Source organism: Eulemur rufifrons, chromosome 9 (assembly GCF_041146395.1).
Source record: "Eulemur rufifrons isolate Redbay chromosome 9, OSU_ERuf_1, whole genome shotgun sequence".
Taxonomy (NCBI): domain Eukaryota; kingdom Metazoa; phylum Chordata; class Mammalia; order Primates; family Lemuridae; genus Eulemur; species Eulemur rufifrons.
The window spans coordinates 40,058,153-40,076,835 of NC_090991.1; the positions used below are offsets into that span (position 1 = coordinate 40,058,153).

The window sequence follows — 18,683 nt, forward strand, 5'->3', positions numbered from 1 at the left end:
GCTCTCATAATAATGGGGTTTTCCAGGAAATTAGTTTAGGGTAACTAGTCTATTCAAAATTCTGAAAACATTTTTCCCTTTTTTAAAAAACAGCTCCAAGTGAAAACTAGTACATCCCTATGCACGTGTAGGTGGATCAAAAATTACCAATGGACTCCAATCTACATGGACATCTCTTAATTAAAGAATCCAAAAGAATGTCACATATCTTAAAGAATCCAAAAATGCCACTTTTAAAGAGCGGCAACATGGAACTCAGGGGATCTGAATAACAGTTGTCTTATTAACTGGGCATGTGACATATTAGCTATGTTAGTTTCATGATCCAAAAATAAAAGTTAGATAGACTTAATATTAATAGTTTATATGGTTCAATTCAATTCTAAAGTTTGAAGAGTGGAAATTATTTGAGTAGAAAATATTTGGGAGAATTATGTAAACAGTGGCCAGTCCTATGGTGTTATAAGAATCCAACAATTGAATGCCTTCTTAAGAACTGTATTATCTTACTATTGGTTACATTTTCCATAACTACGCTGAGAATTTTTTACTATTCCAGGATCATTCTATAACCCTAAAAGACTCTCCAGTTTCATTTAAATTTTCTATAATAACCCTCCCGCCAATTTCATCTTTAATTTCCTTCTATAGTTTTCTAAGTAGTCCCTACAAAGACTGGGCTACAAATCTCAGTTCTCCAGCAAGAGTTACTATCTAAACATCCGTGTAAATTTTGACAACTAGAGCCTGAGTCTCAGCAGCCTCCCCTGCAAAATAAAAATATTATCCCACTTTTAGGACAGTATATAGGATCAAAGAGATAACAAATGAAAGAAGCTTTGTAAACTATAAATCACTATACAGAATGCTCCTCAAGGCCTCAGAAAATAAAAAAAGTTACTATTTCTTTTATTTTCAAATTTGGGGTTTTTGAAAATAAATACCTTAAAATGAAAGATACTCTAAAACAGAAGCTATGATAAATTCTAGATGTTTTACACACAACTTGGTAGTAATGAAACCCCATTTACAGATGGAAAAAATTATTACCTATTCAAAGTGTTACCCAAAAGTCCTTCCCACATATTATTCCATTAAGCAAATTAGTGACTACTGAGTTCGATTTTTTTTTTTTTTTTTTTTTTTGAGACAGAGCCTCATTCTGTTGCCTGGGCTAGAGTGCCATGGCCTAGCTCACAGCAACCTCAAACTCCTGGGCTCAAGCGATCCTCCTGCCTCAGCCTCCTGAGTAGCTAGGACTATAGGCGTACACAACCATGCCTGGCTGATTTCTTTCTATTTTTAGTAGAGATAGGGTCTTGCTCTTGCTAAGGCTGGTCTCAAACTCCTGAGTTCAATGATCCTTCTGCCTCGGTCTCCCAAAGTGCTAGGATTACAGGTGTGAGCCACCACACCTGGTGGACTATTGAGTTTGAAAAGCAATGTTATACAAATATTAAAACATGCCAAAATAAATTTAAAGAAACAATTTTAGCAAGACCTTATCCAAATTAAACATATAGTTCAGATCATCTAAGGAAATTAATTTAGGGCCAGATGCTGTGGCCCACGCCCGTAATCCTAACACTCTGGGAGGCTGAGGCGGGAGGACTGCTTGAGCTCAGGAGTTCCGAGATCAGCTGAGCAAGAGTGAGACCCATTCTCTACTGAAAATAGAAAAATTAGCTGGGTGTCGTTGGAGGTTGCAGTGAGCTACGATGACACCACTGCACTCTACCCAGGGTGATACATTTTGCACGCGTAAAATAATCAACTGTCCACCCTACTTGCTATAAGGCAGGCAATTTGCTTAGAAGCCTATTTGATTCATATGGTCCAAAGCAATGGTTTTCCAGCCATGTCCATTCCATTTGCACTATAATTTTGGGGGGAGGAGCTTATTTAACATAATTTCTTGAACCTCACCCCAGACCCGCTTAGTTGTGCTGGTCAGAATCTACATTTTTAACAAGCACCTAAAATGATTCTGCTGAGAACCTTAAGTCTAACGAAAACAGCACTGAAAGAGAGGTCAGAAGATTTGTGCTGTAATCAAGGCTCTTATCTTTAGTGGTTTGAACTCAGATAAAAACTTAAATTTCTCAATCTTTTAAGTGGCATTATGTCTGGCTTCATATACTGAGGAGAAAAATAAGAGAGACACAGGTATAGGCCAGGTGCAATGGCTTACACCTATAATCTTAGCAGTCTGGAGGTCAAGGTAGGAGGATTTCTTGAAGTCAGGAGTTCAAGACCAGCCTGAGTAAGAGTAAAATAGAAAATTTTACTCTTTTACTCTACAAAAAATAGAAAAATTAGCTGGGTGTAGTGGCATGGACTGTAGTCCCAGCTACTCGTGAGGCCAAGGTAGGAGAATCGCTTGAGCCTAGGAGTTTGAGGTTGCAGTGACCAAGATGAAGCCAGTGCACTGCAGCCTGGGCAAGAAGGCAAGACTGTCTCCAAAAAAAGAAAAGAAAGAAAGAAAGATGTGGGTATATAAAACATATATCCCATGATATTTAATTCCTGAAACCCCTCCCCCCCCAAATCTTTTCAAAATATGGGTATATTGAGCATAGTTGCAGAGCTAGAATTTAAACCCAAGCCAAATTTCAAATGAGGGCACAGTGGTAGCCTGTGGGTCAAATACAGGCCTGGTATACGTTTTATTTATTTTACACTATTTTAAACTTCAAGCCAACATTTATCAATTAGAAAATCTCACAGAAAAAATATGAATTTCTGGCTCCCTTTAAAATTTCAGAAGATCTGGAACACTGAAACTACAATCGTAAGTGGCAACAATCAACAGGAACTGAGTGGCAATTATTACTTTCTAAACAGCTCACACCACTTCCTATTATCTTACATTCGGTCAGCTTCAACCATGTTATGTTACCACCTGGCCCCAGCTCCTACTTCAAGGTCTGCATTTTTTGCTCCCTCCTTCTGAACTCCCACTGTATTTTCTCATTTGATAGCTATCTACTTCACAGGTTTGGCAAGACATATTGAAAATGGAAATATTGGATTTTTTTTTTTTTTAAGAGACAGGGTCTCACTCTGTAAACCCAGCCTGGAATACAGTGGCACGATCACAGCTCACTGTAACCTTGAACTTCTGGGCTCAATTAACCCTCCCACCTCAGCCACCCAAGTAGCTAGGACTACAGGCACGCACAACTGTGCCTACCTAATTTTTTGTAGAGATGGGGTCTCACCATATTGCCCAGGTTGGTCTCAAACTCTTGGCCTCAAGCTATCCTCCTGTCTCAGCCTCCCAAGTGCTGAGATTACAGGGATGAGCCAATGTGCCTGGTAAAAGATTAAAAACTAGTGACCTACAAGAAAGATAATATTATTTTGTTTTCTTTTTTTGAGACAGGGTCTTGCTCTGTCACCCAGGCTGGAGTGCAGTTGCATTGTCATAGCTGACTGCAGCCCCCAACTCCTTGGCTCAGGTAATCCTCCTGCCTCAGCTGCCCTCCCACTAGTAGCTGGGACACGCCCAGCTAATTTTCTTATTTTTTGTAGAAATGGCGTCTTGCTATTGCTCAGGCTGATCTTTAACTCTGACAAGGTCTGATCTTGAACTCCTGGCCTCAAGCCATACTCCTGCCTTGGCCTCTCAAAGTGCTTGGATTACAGGTGTGAGCCACCATGCCCAACTGTTCTCTTTTAATGGTTAAGTCCCATTATTTTGAATTTTGGCAGTAATTTTTTAATTAACTCTTTTATCTTTTTCTTTAATAAAATAGATTTCTTATAAAACATACTTTTTGCTTTGTATTCTTATCATTTTCACATTTCATCCTACTTTAAAATACCAGTACTTCTCATAGAAGAATGAAGAGATTCCAATAATGCACAGATACCTATGTTCCATGTATCTGTTAGCAAGTGTAGCTGAACAGATGTGAAATAGTTGCTTGCTTCCTTATTCTCACAATCTGAGACTTTTCACTTGCTATTCATTAAAGAAATAAATTGAAATTCTAAGTTAAATTGCTCAATTCTCTATTAAGCCCCCGCTGTAACTTTCACTTCAGAATTTCAATAGTCATTATACCATATTAAATTTGTTACATTTGCCTGCAGATGAGCATAAGCCTCGGGAGGGTAGATGTTTTATCTTATTCACTGTTGAAGACTTAGTACAAATTTGGCTCATTTTAAGGATTCAATAAACATATGCAGAATACAAAACAAGAAAAGCCAACAACAGAGAACACATGAATACATAGTAATTACTATCCTATAGGAGCTCATAGTTTAATAAGGGCAAAAGAGACACATAAAAATTATACAAGACAGAATATTAAAAATTCCACAGGAGAGAAACATAACATGTAAGAAGAAACCTGGGAGGAAATAAAAGTATGAGACAGAAATTACAGTATTACCCCCCTCCCCAGACTATTACCATCCCTAAAAATTTGGCAAAAGTTCTTGCCAATTAATTTAGCCTCAAGTTTCTAGTGAATTTACACCAATCATGAAGAATATATATGACCACTTCAAGTGCTCTAAGAAAATACATCACATTCAGAGTTAACTCCTATCTTTCTGGCCAGAATCACTACTATGTATTTCAATTCTGTAGTACTGGTATTTCTCACTACCATCCTTTCTGTCTAGGAGACAGAAGTGAGCTAGCACCTATAATATATTAATTATAATAATTGATTAAAAGCACAGGGTTTGGCACCATGATTCTACCGCTTATTTGATATAAGAGCTTTGGCAAATTATTTGTGAGAATATCAATTTCCTCATCTGTAAAATGGGAATCATGTCTACCTCAAAGAGAATTTAAATTTGATTATCCATGTGCACGCATTCAGGAAACATTTAAATGCTAGCTATTATAAAGTAACACTAAATCCAGTGAATAGGAGTTTGCTAGTCAGACATATGCATGAACTGACTATATACTGGGCTTCACAGTTGATTTGTTTTATCATCTTTCATATCTATACCTTCCTTTCCATTTCCATTGCTATCATTCTATTCTAAGCCCTTATCTATTCATATCCAGACAACTTTCTAAATGGTTTTCCGTCTCCATCTTCAGGCATACTTTGACCAGGCTAGTATTTTATTTCCACTATAAATTTCTGGCTGGTATAATGGAAAGAGCATTAGATTATAAATGAAAGAATTTGGGTTTGGGTTTCTGCACTATCACTAAGCCATTTTTGAATCCTAAACCTAAATTTCTTCATCTGTAAATGACTTTAGATTCAATTACCTTTAATATCTCTTCTTGCTATAAAAGTCTATACCTCTCCTCTGATCAAAAATTGCTTTTGGCTTACAAAATAAATTGGACCAGTATTAAAGCCTTCCACATTCAGTGTGGTAGTTAAGAGCATCAGTTTTGGAGCCCAGAAGACCAAAGTTTGAACCCTGATTCTGTAGTTTATTTGCTTATCCTTGGGCAACTTACTGGGCTTCTCTAAGCCTCAGTTTCTTCTACAAAATGGAAAATAACAATAATTATCTCACAAAGTTGTTATAAGAATTAAATAAGATATTTGGTAAGTGCTTAGCACATAGTAAACAGTAAGTATGAGATTTGTATCTATTCTAACCAATCTCCCATTATTGCCTTCTAGTTATAGTTTTCAAACTGTTCCTGGAGATCTAGAACTGCTTCAACCAAAACAACTGTGTGAGTTTCCCTCCTTCTATTTTACATATTGAGGTTCCACATTTAAAAAAATATATTTGGAGTGGTTCCTTCTGTTAAAAAATATATGAAATCCACTGCACTATGGATATTCTCTGCTCCAACTAGCTATGCCTACTTTGTCAACTGCCATTACCTTGTAAACATTAGTAAATCCAGTTTTTGGTAAAAGCTATTCCTCCCTACTCAAGAATTCTCTGTGAAATCTTCCCTAGTCATTCCTTCTTTTGAGCTCTTAGAGCATTTACTCTTAGAGTTTTCCCCTTTTATCTCCCAAAATAAATGGCAAACTCTCTGAAAGAGCAGTATGTCATAACATTATATATCCCCTTATTTATGGTCTCCTGAATAGTAAGTATTCAATAACTGTGCAACTAATTCTTCACCAGTGAGTGCCTCTTATAAAGTAATTTACCCTGATAATATTCAATGTGCTGTTTCATTGTCTTTTCTAACTAAAAATAGGTACTAGAACAATAAAATAGCTATCTACATGTATCTGTTCTAAATCTTCATTTGAAAATTTTGCCACTTTTTTTTTTTAAATAGAGACAGAGGTCTTGCTATGTTGTTCAGGCTGAACTTGAACTCCTGAGCTCAAGCAATCCTCCCACATCAGCCTCCTGAGTAGCTAGAACTACAGGCATGTGCCACTGCACCTGGCTGCCACTCTGCTGATTGTTATTTGGCCACAACTTTTTTTTTTTTTTTTTTTGAGACAGAGTCTCACTCTGTTGCTCAGGCTAGAGTGAGTGCCGTGGCGTCAGCCTAGCTCACAGCAACCTCAAACTCCTGAGCTCAAGCGATCCTCCTGTCTCAGCCTCCCAAGTAGCTGGGACTACAGGCATGCACCACCATGCCCGGCTAATTTTTTCTATATATATTTTTAGCTGTCCATATAATTTCTTTCTATTTTTAGTAGAGATGGGGTCTCGCTCTTGCTCAGGCTGGTCTCGAACTCCTGAGCTCAAACGATCCGCCCACCTCGGCCTCCCAGAGTGCTAGGATTACAGGCGTGAGCCACCGCGCCCGGCCTGGCCACAACTTAACTCACATTTAATGTCTTTTTTTTTTTTTTTGATACAGAGTCTCACTCTGTTGCCCAAGCTATAATGCAGTGGCATCATCATAGCTCACTGCAGCCTCCAACTCCTGGGCTCAAGTGATCCTCCTGCCTCAGCCTCCTGAGTGGCTGGGACTACAGGTCACCCCACCAAGCCTGGCTAATTTTCTTTTTCTTTTTTGTTGAGATGTGGTCTTGCTACCACCCAAGCTGGTCCTGAACTCCTGGGATCAAGAGATCCTCCCGCCTTGGTCTCCCCAAGTGCAAGGATTACAGGCATGAGCCACCGTGCCCAGCCTAATGTCTTTTGATTTAGCCTTTAAATGTGATGCTCTCTGTGCTGAGAAACAAGTAGTCTCTTTTTATACAATGTCTGAGTCCACCATTCCCCTTCTACTCCCTCTCCTCCAATCCCTTTCCTGTACTGTTTTAGTCCTAAAACCTAGACCTCTTACTGTAGTCTACCAATTCTGACTAATTTATTCTCTGGGCCTCATCTCTATTGTTTATATTTTTCCACTAAGGTCAAAGGCTCTATAGAACCTGTACCTAACTAAATCTGATTTGTGAATAAATAAAATTATGCTTGCCTTTGCAACTGTATAAATACTCCAAGTCCCATTTAATAAGTGCAGAGGCTATTATGGCTACATGCTCCTCTGGGTAGATCAGCTGTGTGTGTAACTTAGCCTTTCTGACAATCCGTACCTTGCTTTGTGATCTAGGGGGAGCTACATGTTTCCTGTCCTCCTCCAACCCACTCCTTTTATCAGTATCAGCTTTTTCTAAGAAGAAAAAAACGTATAGAAGGTAGAAACACTGATTCCAAAGTCAGGCTTACATTTCAATGGCAGAGACTAAATAGCTATATGACTATTCCAAAACTGTTTCACTTTATAAAACGGGCACACTAATACCTATTTTATTAAATGGGACAACGTAAAACATCTAGATTCTAGATCAATATTTGGCATATCATGTGTACTCAATGTTATTTCCTTTTTCCAAAGGAAAACATAAATTTCAAAGGGAAAATTAGGTGGAAGGACAACTTAGCTTTTGCAAAGACCCTATCCATAAAAATATATCTATGTCACTATAATATTAAGGGGAAGCTGTTTTTTCTCAACCAAAGAATGGTTTTTCTTAAGACGTTAGTGAAGTTTTAAAGACCAACATTCTGATTTTAAAATAAAGTCTGAATTGTAACACTATATATTTCTGCTCTACTGTACTGAATTCCAAGTCTAGTTTTCCTTTAGTCATGAAATGTAGTATAAACACTATCCAATGGAGGCCTTACCCTACTAAATTCACCATTTATTTCCTACAGTGAGAAGAGGGTATACATACATAAAACCAAAGAAATACCCCTAACACCACTCTGCTTTGATTCTGCCTGTTCTAGGTATTTTCCAAAACAATTTTCTACATTTTTTGAATAGTAATACAAGTACATAATATCAAACTCAAAAAAATACATTAAAAAGCAACTCAATTTCCCTTCAGAGATTCATCTTTACAAAGATTATTCTCTGCATGGTCAAGCAAATACAAATATAAATATACAGGCATACCTGTATACCTACAGAATGTACTCTTTTAATGTTTCACAGTAGAATGTCTTAGTTTTAATATCAGAACTATAAAGGATGTTCATCTCTCTCAACACATTTTCAGCCAATGATTTTATATAGTAAAATTATAATGTTTCAATCTCAAAAACTTAACACAACATTCTTAAAAAGATGAGTGAGAAATCTGGAGATACATTCCAAACAAAACTAATATAGAACTTTGAAAAAGCTACTTCTGTATCAACAAAAGGGATGTACACATTATTGCACAAAAAGCAACAGTGTGTTAATAACCATATTAATTACTTATTAATCAGGAAGAAAGGCTTAAGTATTTTATATCCTAAATTTTTAAAAAATTTTACCCATAGGTGGCTTTCTATGTCAGTTGTTTTGAAAACTAGTCAAAAATTGGACTTGACATACAATCCATTTAAAATAATGGGAAATAGGTTCCCAGGTAAGGTTTTCACACAGAAAGTCTGATTTTTCAGGAACAAAATACTGATTTTAAGCAGGAGGTGCATATATATCTATAGATTTATTACCATTTAACACAGATGGTAGTTTACACACTGTTCTGCACCTTGTTTTTTCACTTAATATGTTAGGAATTGTTCTGTGCATATTGAGTATATTCCAAACTACTTCAGTCCTTTTAAAGCTGCATAGTTCCTCTTTATACCATTTTAGTATTCTATTTCTTCAAACCTAAAATGCCATTAACCATAAAACACATTATTTTATGTGTCACTAAGAAAGAAATTTAAAAAGCTGCCAATTATAAAACTATAATACCACTAAGATGCATCTGATTTTAGCTTTATTAAAATACAAGAAAAGTATCTTAGAATCAATGACACATTGTGGACTGTTTCCAATCTTTTGTTGTTACAAACAGTGATATAATGAATACCCTCAATTATACATTATTTTGTGCATTACAAGAATAAGTTTAGGCTAGATAATTAGAACTAGAATTGCTGGATTCAAGGATACATGCATTTTAATTTTCATCCAAATTATTCTCTGTAGTGGTTTTACCAATTTATATTCTCATTGTTATAATATAACTACCTGTTTTCCCATAATCTGACCGGGCTACCTTTTTTTTTTTTTTTTTACCTTTTCCTATTCAAGTGATTATCTTGTAGTTTAATAAACACATCTCTTACTATGAGAAGGGTTGAGAATATTTTCCTATGTTTAAAGGCCATCTGCGTGACTTTTCTGTACAGCATTCATCTACCCTTTTCTCTTTACTTTGTATACTTTGTGATAAGTATTTCTCAAACTGATAAATAAATACATAAAGGAAAGTTGTCCTTAGCCTATGAGCTATTACAGATATGTATTTTGACTTTGTTTATGATGAAATACAGCCAAATTTGTCCTTTTCTTAATGGCTTCTGTTTTGGGTTAAACTTGGAAAAGCTTTTCTTACTCAAAAATTATTTTTAAAATAATTCTACCATTGCTTATCCTAATGATTTCTTTTTTTCTTTTTTTTTTTTTTTAAGAGATGGGGTCTGGCCATGGCACCCAGGCTGTAATGCAGTGGTGCAATCATAGCTGACCGTAGTCTCAAACTCCTGGGCTCAAGTGATCCTTCTGCATGCACCACCATGTTGGCTAATTTTTTTAATTCTTTTTTAGAGATGGGGTGTTGCTATGTTGCCCAGGCTGGTCTCAAACTCCTAGGCTCAAGTGATCCTCCCACCTTGGCCTCCCATAACTGTTACCACCACTGGCCTAATCTTACAGTTTTTATAAAGCAACTTTACTTATATTAATTTACTTCACCCACATAACCACTCTGTGAGAAAATGGGTATAGATTATAATTCCCATTTATTGCCGAAGAAAATAATTCAGTGACAGTAACTTGTCCCTTTACTTAAAGGAAATGGCAGCACCCAACTCAAATCCAGATTTTTTTTTTTTTTCTTTTGAGACAGGGTCTAGCTCTATTGCCCAGGCTAGAGTGCAGTGGCATCATCATAGCTCACTGCAGCCTCTAACTCCTGGGCTCATGCAACCCTCCTGCCTCAGCCTCCCAAGTAGCTGGGACTACAGGTGGGTGCCACCACACCCGGCTAAGTTTCTATTTTTGTAGAGAAGGGCGTCTTCTTCTTGCTCAGCCTGGTCTTGAACTCCAGGGCTCAAGCCAGCCTCCTGCCTCAGCCTCCCAAAGTGCTAGGATTACAGGTGTGAGCCAGCCCAGATCTTATATTTCTAAATGTTGTTAACACACTGTCTTCATACCCTACACCAACTACTTTTACACAAAAATAAATGACAATCCCTACTCTCAAGGAGCTTGAAGCAATTTGTCAACTAATATTCAGAACGATCACATACTTAATTCTAAGCATGAAAGGAATACATAGAAGTAAAACATGGTCCCTGGCCTCAAGAAACCTTCAAAGGTCTACTCAGTTAAAAAAGCAAGACTTGGGGGACTGGAAAATAAACCTGAAGATCAGGAATTATATCTTGTTCACTTTGTCTATAGGTCTTATGCTATTAATGGCCGGTATAAGTAGAATATACTGTTTTGTTACTAAATATTTGCTGGTTGTCTAAATGTATTGATTGAATCTTCTAGACAGGGTGAAATATGAAATAATATCAGAACCCATTCATTTTTCCCAGGGGCTGAACTTTTGTTTGTGACCAAAGAAGGAGCCGTATCATCAAATAGCCCTTAGACAATGTAACAAAGAAAGCTCAGGCACCATTTCTGGGCTACATCTACTGACTAAACATATTTCACAGCAAAATAAAGATTTTGAGCTACAGTCCATTATATTTCAAAGCTGCCAGAAGGTTATAAAACAATTTCCGGAACCGAATCCAGTCTAACTGCCACAAAATACAAATGCCATTCACTGTTGCTTTATTCTAAATTAAACACATCCTTTGCCTCTACAATAAGCAATTGTCCATAATATTTCTCATCAACGGGGCTTTCTTTATATTGTTTCCTTCAGATGCCTTGTCAATATATCTTTTCTACTACAGGCCTTTTATTTTTTAATACTATCATTAATCTGCCATATACAATAAAAGTGCTTTTTTTTAAAACTTCTAAACTATTTTCTTTTCATCTTGCATAAACTTCTGAAATATTTAATAAATACTAAGGGAGAACAAAAGGTAATAATAAAATTTGGCTGGGCGCGATGGCTCACACCTATAATCCAAGCACTTTGGGAGGCAAAGGTGGGAGGATCTCTTGAGCCCAGGAGTTCAAGACCAGCCTGAGCAAGAGCAAGACCCTGTCTCCACAAAAAAGAGAAAAGTTAGCGGCATCGCACAAGCCCAGGAATTTGAAGTTGCAGTAAGCTATGGTGATGCCACCGCACTCTAGCCCAGGAGACAGAGAAAGACCCTATCTCAAAAAAAGGAAGGAAGGAAGAGAGGAAGGGAGGCAGGGAGGAAAAGTTCAAGTACAAAAATAAACCCAGTTTTCAAGGTATAATTTTATATTCTACAAACAGATAACTTCATTCTGAGCCAGCATGCCCTATTCCCCAATCTATCCAGTGACAAGATACCTGCACTGGAGCCTCAAGGACTAGAACTGTTTGCACAAGGTTTGCATGAATGGAAATAATTTTTAAAACTTTGACAAAAAACCCCAAAGAGGCCGGGCGCGGTGGCTCACGCCTGTAATCCTAGCACTCTGGGAGGCCGAGGCGGGTGGATTGCTCGAGGTCAGGAGTTCGAGACCAGCCTGAGCAAGAGCGAGACCCCATCTCTACTAAAAATAGAAAGAAATTATATGGCCAACTAAAAATATATAGAGGAAAAAATTAGCTGGGCCTGGTGGTGCATGTCTGTAGTCCCAGCCACTCGGGAGGCTGAGGCAGTAGGATCGCTTAAGCCCAGGAGTTTGAGGTTGCTGTGAGCTAGGCTGACGCCACGGCACTCACTCTAGCCCGGGCGACAGAGTGAGACTCTGTCTCAAAAAAAAAAAAAAAAAAAAACCAAACCCCAAAGAGACCAGGTTTAAATTTTAGTAGATGCTTGCATGTTAGATATGTTAGAGAGTCCTAAACTCAAATAAATGCAGAGAACTTACAAAGCGTAAGCCTAGAAATTACATGCAGTGATCGCTCTATAAAATACCAAGGAGGCATTATCACTTACACTAGGAGCAACAGAACTTTCCTCAGTGGTTATTTATAGCAAATGTTTAGTACGGTCAAAGAAATCTGTCATAAATTGCCTCAATATGCCACATATGTGGTTATATTCTAGGTTAAATCATGTGGGTATTACAGAAAGAGCTACATGAAAGAAACCAGTACAATGCCAGTATACTGTTGAATCTGACACTAAGAAATAGCGAGCCATTTATAAAACAAACTCAACCATTAATATTGGAAACAGAATAAGGTTCCATTCTTTCTGAAAGGTAAAGATAGCCATTTAAAACAGAGGGACCTCACACCAACAATGTGAATACACTTAACACTACTGAACTGTACATTTAAAAATAGTTAAGAAGGTAAATTTTGTTATTTTTTAAAAAATCTTCAAAGGAGCTTCAAATTTCTCTTGTAGTTTTAAATGAATAATAGATTTGAGCGGCCGGGCGCAGTGGCTCACGCCTGTAATCCTAGCACTCTGGGAGGCCGAGGCGGGTGGATCGCTCGAGGTCAGGAGTTCAAGACCAGCCTGAGCAAGAGTGAGACCCCGTCTCTACTAAAAATAGAAAGAAATTATATGGACAACTAAAATATATATATACAAAAAATTAGCCGGGCATGGTGGCGCATGCCTGTAGTCCCAGCTACTCGGGAGGCTGAGGCAGTAGGATCGCTTAAGCCCAGGAGTTTGAGGTTGCTGTGAGCTAGACTGACGCCACGGCACTCACTCTAGCCCGGGCAACAGAGTAAGACTCTGTCTCAAAAAAAAAAAAAAAATAGATTTGAGCTACTGAGTGCCTATATATATGCCCATTACCATGGAGAGGCAGGTAAAATATGAATAAAACCTAATTTCTCTTTTCAAGAAGCTCAAAGCTTAAAGAGAACCAAAATTCTAAACTCTTCTTTTTTTTTTTTGAGACAGAGTCTCACTTTGTTGCCCAGGCTAGAGTGCCGTGGCATCAGCCTGGCTCACAGCAACCTCAAACTCCTGGGGTCAAGCAATCCTTCTGCCTCAGCCTCCCAAGTAGCTGGGACTACAGGCGTGTGCCACCATGCCCGGCTAATTTTTTCTATATATATTTTTAGTTGTCCAGCTAATTTCTTTCTATTTTTAGTAGAGACAGGGTCTCGCTCTTGCTCAGGCTGGTCTCGAACTCTTGAGCTCAAACGTTCCACCCACGCTCGGCCTCCCAGAGAGCTAGGATTACAGGCGTGAGCCACCGTGCCCAGCCTCTAAACTCTTCTTAAAAACAAAAATTAACAACTTTGGATCATCCAAAGTAGGTGAGTATCCATTTACCTATCCTTTCTTAAAAACTCTCTCCCCCATCCCCTCCCTCTCTGCAAGTTCTAGTTGTACTTTAAAGTCTCTGATGCTTAAACTGAAAAGTCCTGGGATTCAAACAGATTTGCTAGCCCTTATGAAATTCACCCATCCTGTGTGGCTAAACAAAGAGTGTAACAATCAATAATATTCCTGGGCATCCTTGAATAGAAGAGGTCTTTCAAATTGGAGGGAAGAGTAAATCTAGTCTCACAACCTTCTTCTGAGCAATCATCTCCACTCAATTCAATACAATCCAACTATGCAAAACACTAGGACAAGTTCTATCAAAAAACCACCTCTATTTCAATCCTGGTTACCCTATCTCTTTTCTGGACTCATAAAATCTGTGGTCTATGCTATTGTTTGCAAAGAGTCCTTGTGCCACCTGAAAACAAGTTTAAAGGTAATCAAATCTATCTCCCCAAAAGAATAGGTTACTGTTTAGCAATAAATATTCAGTCAAAATATATTTATCGAGCATCTCCTGCATGTCACCATGGAATAGAATTTGCAGAAGTACAATTTTAAAAGTAAAGTACAATTTTAATGATTGAAATGTCCTATTTCATGCCTTGTCTGCTTGTTCATCTTAACATAATGGAATTGATTAGACTTCCATATTCAAATTGTGAAAATCCATTTCCAAAATTCAAAGAATTAGTCAACAGTAGCACACCTCTCCCCAAAGATCCCCTTAAACAATGAGCCCTTCCATGACCAGATGTATATAAAGGCACAGTGATTTCCCATCATTTCTGAAGTAGCAGTCACATCTCATCTGCAAAAAACAAACAGCATCTCTTCAATTTGAGAGAGCTAAAAGTGAATGTAGTTGGTTGGTTTCCATCTAACAAGAACTCAGAAGCAGAAATATCAGTATTTTGTTTTTATCCAAATGACTGGTACAGTTAAACGGAATAATAAATGCAATGGAAACTTTAAGCCATACACTTTCCAGAGCTTGATCTGAACCCTAGAAATGGCTTCTCTGCTCAGAGAGTTGTAGGAAATCTCTGCTTTCATTTATGTTTCCAGTGGGTTAATTTTCACTGCAGAGCAAAAGAGCCAGGACAATCACCAGCTTCAGGGAGAATTTAGAAGGACGAAAAGTTAAAATCTGCTGTTGAATGATTCTCTTTATAATACTGAAGCCACAACACAACATCACTAAATGGCACAAAGAAAGCACATTCTGATACTATGTATTCCTTTTACTCCACCCACCTATCACCTCCACCAAAAAAATTTAAAACAGGTTGAGCCACACATAATGTGTTCGACTTGAAAGTTTTAATGACATAGCAGCTTACTCTTGCAAATTATTGGCAAATACGGAGGTTTAACAGTGACTTAAAATATGGCTATAGGAAAAATAGACTATTCTAGGGAGGAAAAGGCAGGAGGGAAAAACCCAAACACTTTTAAAAAAGACAACAAATATACTCAGGTATAAGATCTGAATCAGAAATATAGTTTTCTTTCTTTCTTTTTCTTTGGTAAATTTTAAAAACTTACCCTGAAGAGATTTTCCCAATCCCTGGCCCAGCTTCCACCCATGTTTCTGGAGTAAGCGGTGTCCAATATTATCCTGACAGACAGAACAGAGAGACAAACCAAAAATATTCCAATAATATATTCTTCCCTTCCTAGTGACATTTAAACAGGTGATGAGCAAGAGATAATTCTACAAATATGCATGCAAAAAGGTGCTAATAATCGGGTAAAATGTGCCCAATAAAAGGGACATTAATGTAAAAAGAAATGCTGGCTAGTATTTTACATGGAAAGAACATATGGGGGTAAGGGTCCTTTCTGATGGTGTGCTGGGCAACTTTTATACATAACACTTTAAAAAGGAGAAAAAAGGGAAGGGGAAAAGGGTAGAATACATTTATGAAGTTTTAAAACTAACATTAAAAAGCATAAGATCAAGGTACTTATACAATCATATCCACCACCTAAACAGCACCACTTTAAGATTTTTTTTTTCCAAAAAGAAAATCTACATTGTGTTTAGTTATTTTGTTTATGTGTCAGGCTTTCATGATACAAAGGAAGGTGTAAGTGTAAGACTGCCCCACCACTAGAAATGAAAAAACAATCAGAGCAAAATCCAGGCTAGACTTGATTGGTTTTTTTATATATATAAATATATATAATATAAATATTTAACTAGCATGCAGCCAATATTAAACTGAAAAAACAGTGAGGTTAGTAAAACAAGAAATTAAGTTGATTAAACAGAAAAATAAAATGAGCTCAAGCACAGACTGAGTGATGCATTTCAACATGTAGTCTAACAAAAATGCTAAGATGTTAGAATGAAACAGGCCTAGCAATAAGTTAACAGTAAAGAACCATTAGTGCATGTAGGGGGGAAAAAACCAACATACATAATGTCTCATCTTCCCAGGAGGACACTGCAAAAGGTATTTCAATGAAAATTGTATGAAAAAAACACCAGAAACAACAATTAAATATCAGCTTTTGTTTAAGGGGTTAAGGTATCAAAAACATCTGCAGCCCTTTGTCCAAGTCTTTGCTTTTTATAGTTATTGTGAAGTACCAAGAAGATAAAGCTAAAATAACCACTAACTGTTAACAGCAAAAATGTCATCCAAAGGAAAACACTGAAAAATCCTAAACACAAAGTGTTCTGTATGTATTAAAACGTAATTTATAGTATACATCTGGTATCACCATTTGAAAATTATGCTAACAAAATCACAAATCTCTGCATTAAAACCAAGTATCTCAGGCTGGGCATACTGGCCCATGCCTCTTATCCTAGCACTTTGGGAGGCTCAGGCAAGAGGGTCACTTGAGGCTAGGAATTTGAAGTTGCAGTGAGCTATGATGATGCCACTGCACTTTAGCCCAGGCAACAGAACAAGACCCTGTCTCAAAAAAACCAAACCAAAACAAAACCCCAAGTATCTCTCATATTAAACTGTCTTCCAATTCCATACTCAATGATAAAATGCTCTCTGACGTCACAGAGGAAAAACATCATTTTACTGTTATTTTCTGACAGGAAGTTAGAAGACTATTAAGCCTCCCCAATGCTTTGTTTTTTTTTTTCGTTGTTGTTTTGAAAAAAGGACAAGTTTATGACAGCATGCAAACTAGAAAACCAGGCTGAGTAGTTGATTATTTCATCACTGGGGAGAAAATCAGGACACTTTGTAAAAAACAAAAAGTAAAGGCAAAGTATAATGAAAAACTTGTTTCTAAAACAAAACATATTATTGTTTTAAATATATATACAATTGTTACAGAGCAAAAAAGTTCACTACAAATTACTTCTGCTAAGAACTGAAATAATAAGAAACACTATGGTATATGTAATCCCAAGTGATGACTTCTATATTACTAGACATCACAAAAGCTTAATCCAACACTGTTCTGGCTGCTACTGCTTTGTCCCTTCTCTCCCAACTGAACTGCCAGTAAAAGCATCCCCTTATTCAATGTCTTAACTATTTACAAATGACTTTATTGTTAAAAAAAAAAAAATTAAAAGTCTCAATATAAGTAATGTTAGCAGAAAATGGAAAGAGTCCCTTATTTTACTACTATGAAAACAAACTTATCTGTACATAAAATCCTTATTTCATATCATAATTCCTACAACTGAGTAATTCTGGAAAGGATAGGGATAGCAACATGATTCTAAGAGCACATAGTTGATTAAGTTATTGTTTGATCTCTTAACAGACTAATGTTATAACTATACTTGGCACAAAGATTTAGGTATTAAACAATGCTGACAAAAATTGTTGCTCCCACCCCATTTTGTTTTTGGTTTTTTGTTCTAAAGAAAACTCTATCTTTGGTTAAGTGGAGATGAGACATTATGCTGACTGTGTTATATTATGAATGCACTAAAATAAACAGACAGATGAAGCAGTATGCTATTTCCAAAAGCAGTGCAAGTGGAGTGAAAGCATTTCCATACGAACCTGGCTTTAAAAACTGGGCTGTCAAAAGAACAGTTAAATGTAACACAAAGTAAGAAACTGTCCAATCACTAATGGTCGTTTTTTTTTTTTTTTTGTCTTGTTTTCAATTCACTGCTTGCAAGTAATGTATTTATTAAAGAAGAGTGAAAGCATAAGTAAATTCACGAGTCAAGACCAGCTGAGAGATTCAAGAGCAGCATGTTGTGACTGACAACAGTGAAAGGAAAAGCAAATGTTAAAGGGAGAGGGGGAAAAAAAGAAAACTTTAGGGTTATACACATTAGCACCACTTTTACAAAACCACTCAAGAGGATGGCTGTCACCTTCTCAGAAAAAAACTATTGATACAAAATGGTAATGGCATTTCTCTTCTAGAAAACTTTAGGTTAAAACTGTTTTTTAATTAAATCCACATTCCCAAGTATGAATAGGCATTGAAATACTGGGGGCTATATTAAAATATTTAACATGCCACTCTAAGCCCTTCCAATTATAATAAAGGCAACAGAAACAATAGATACGTCTCCCCGAATCTCTTCCCATCACCAACTGCCTAGAGTAAATGAATGACTAATACAGAAAATCTGGACCGTTCCTATCAGTTCAAACTACCTGCTTTTGGAGGAAAAAAGGCAGTTTTGTGACTCTGCAGAAAGGGCTAGTATTCAGTATGGTCCCCTTTCCTACCAAAGAAAGAAAAAAGGTTTTATAAACACTCATCAAAAACTCAGCAGGCTTAAGGAGGATGGGTAACACAAGTAAGACACACCAAAATAACTTATAACAAAGTAGAACAAATCAGACTTGTCTATCTCTGAAATGATGAAAACTTTTACTGCACAACCACAAGGAACTCAATCACCTACTTGTAGAAAATAAGCCATCTATTCTATTTAGGGTTGT

At 37.0% G+C, this 18,683-nt stretch overlaps 1 protein-coding gene across 5 annotated transcripts in view; it reads right to left on the minus strand.

Annotated features, from left to right (window-relative positions):
- Positions 1-18,683, minus strand: part of GPATCH8 (G-patch domain containing 8) — a 96,189-nt gene that overhangs the window by 49,588 nt on the left and 27,918 nt on the right. For 2 of the 5 annotated variants that reach the window (XM_069482706.1, XM_069482705.1), the window contains one exon: positions 15,334-15,406. The exons of 1 other annotated variant lie outside the window; for it this stretch is intronic. In XM_069482706.1, the coding sequence (XP_069338807.1) occupies positions 15,334-15,406 (73 nt within the window). Of the gene's footprint in view, positions 1-15,333; positions 15,407-17,780; positions 17,892-18,683 lie in introns of all 5 variants that reach the window. 2 more of the 5 variants (XM_069482707.1, XM_069482708.1) reach the window with 2 other exon arrangements.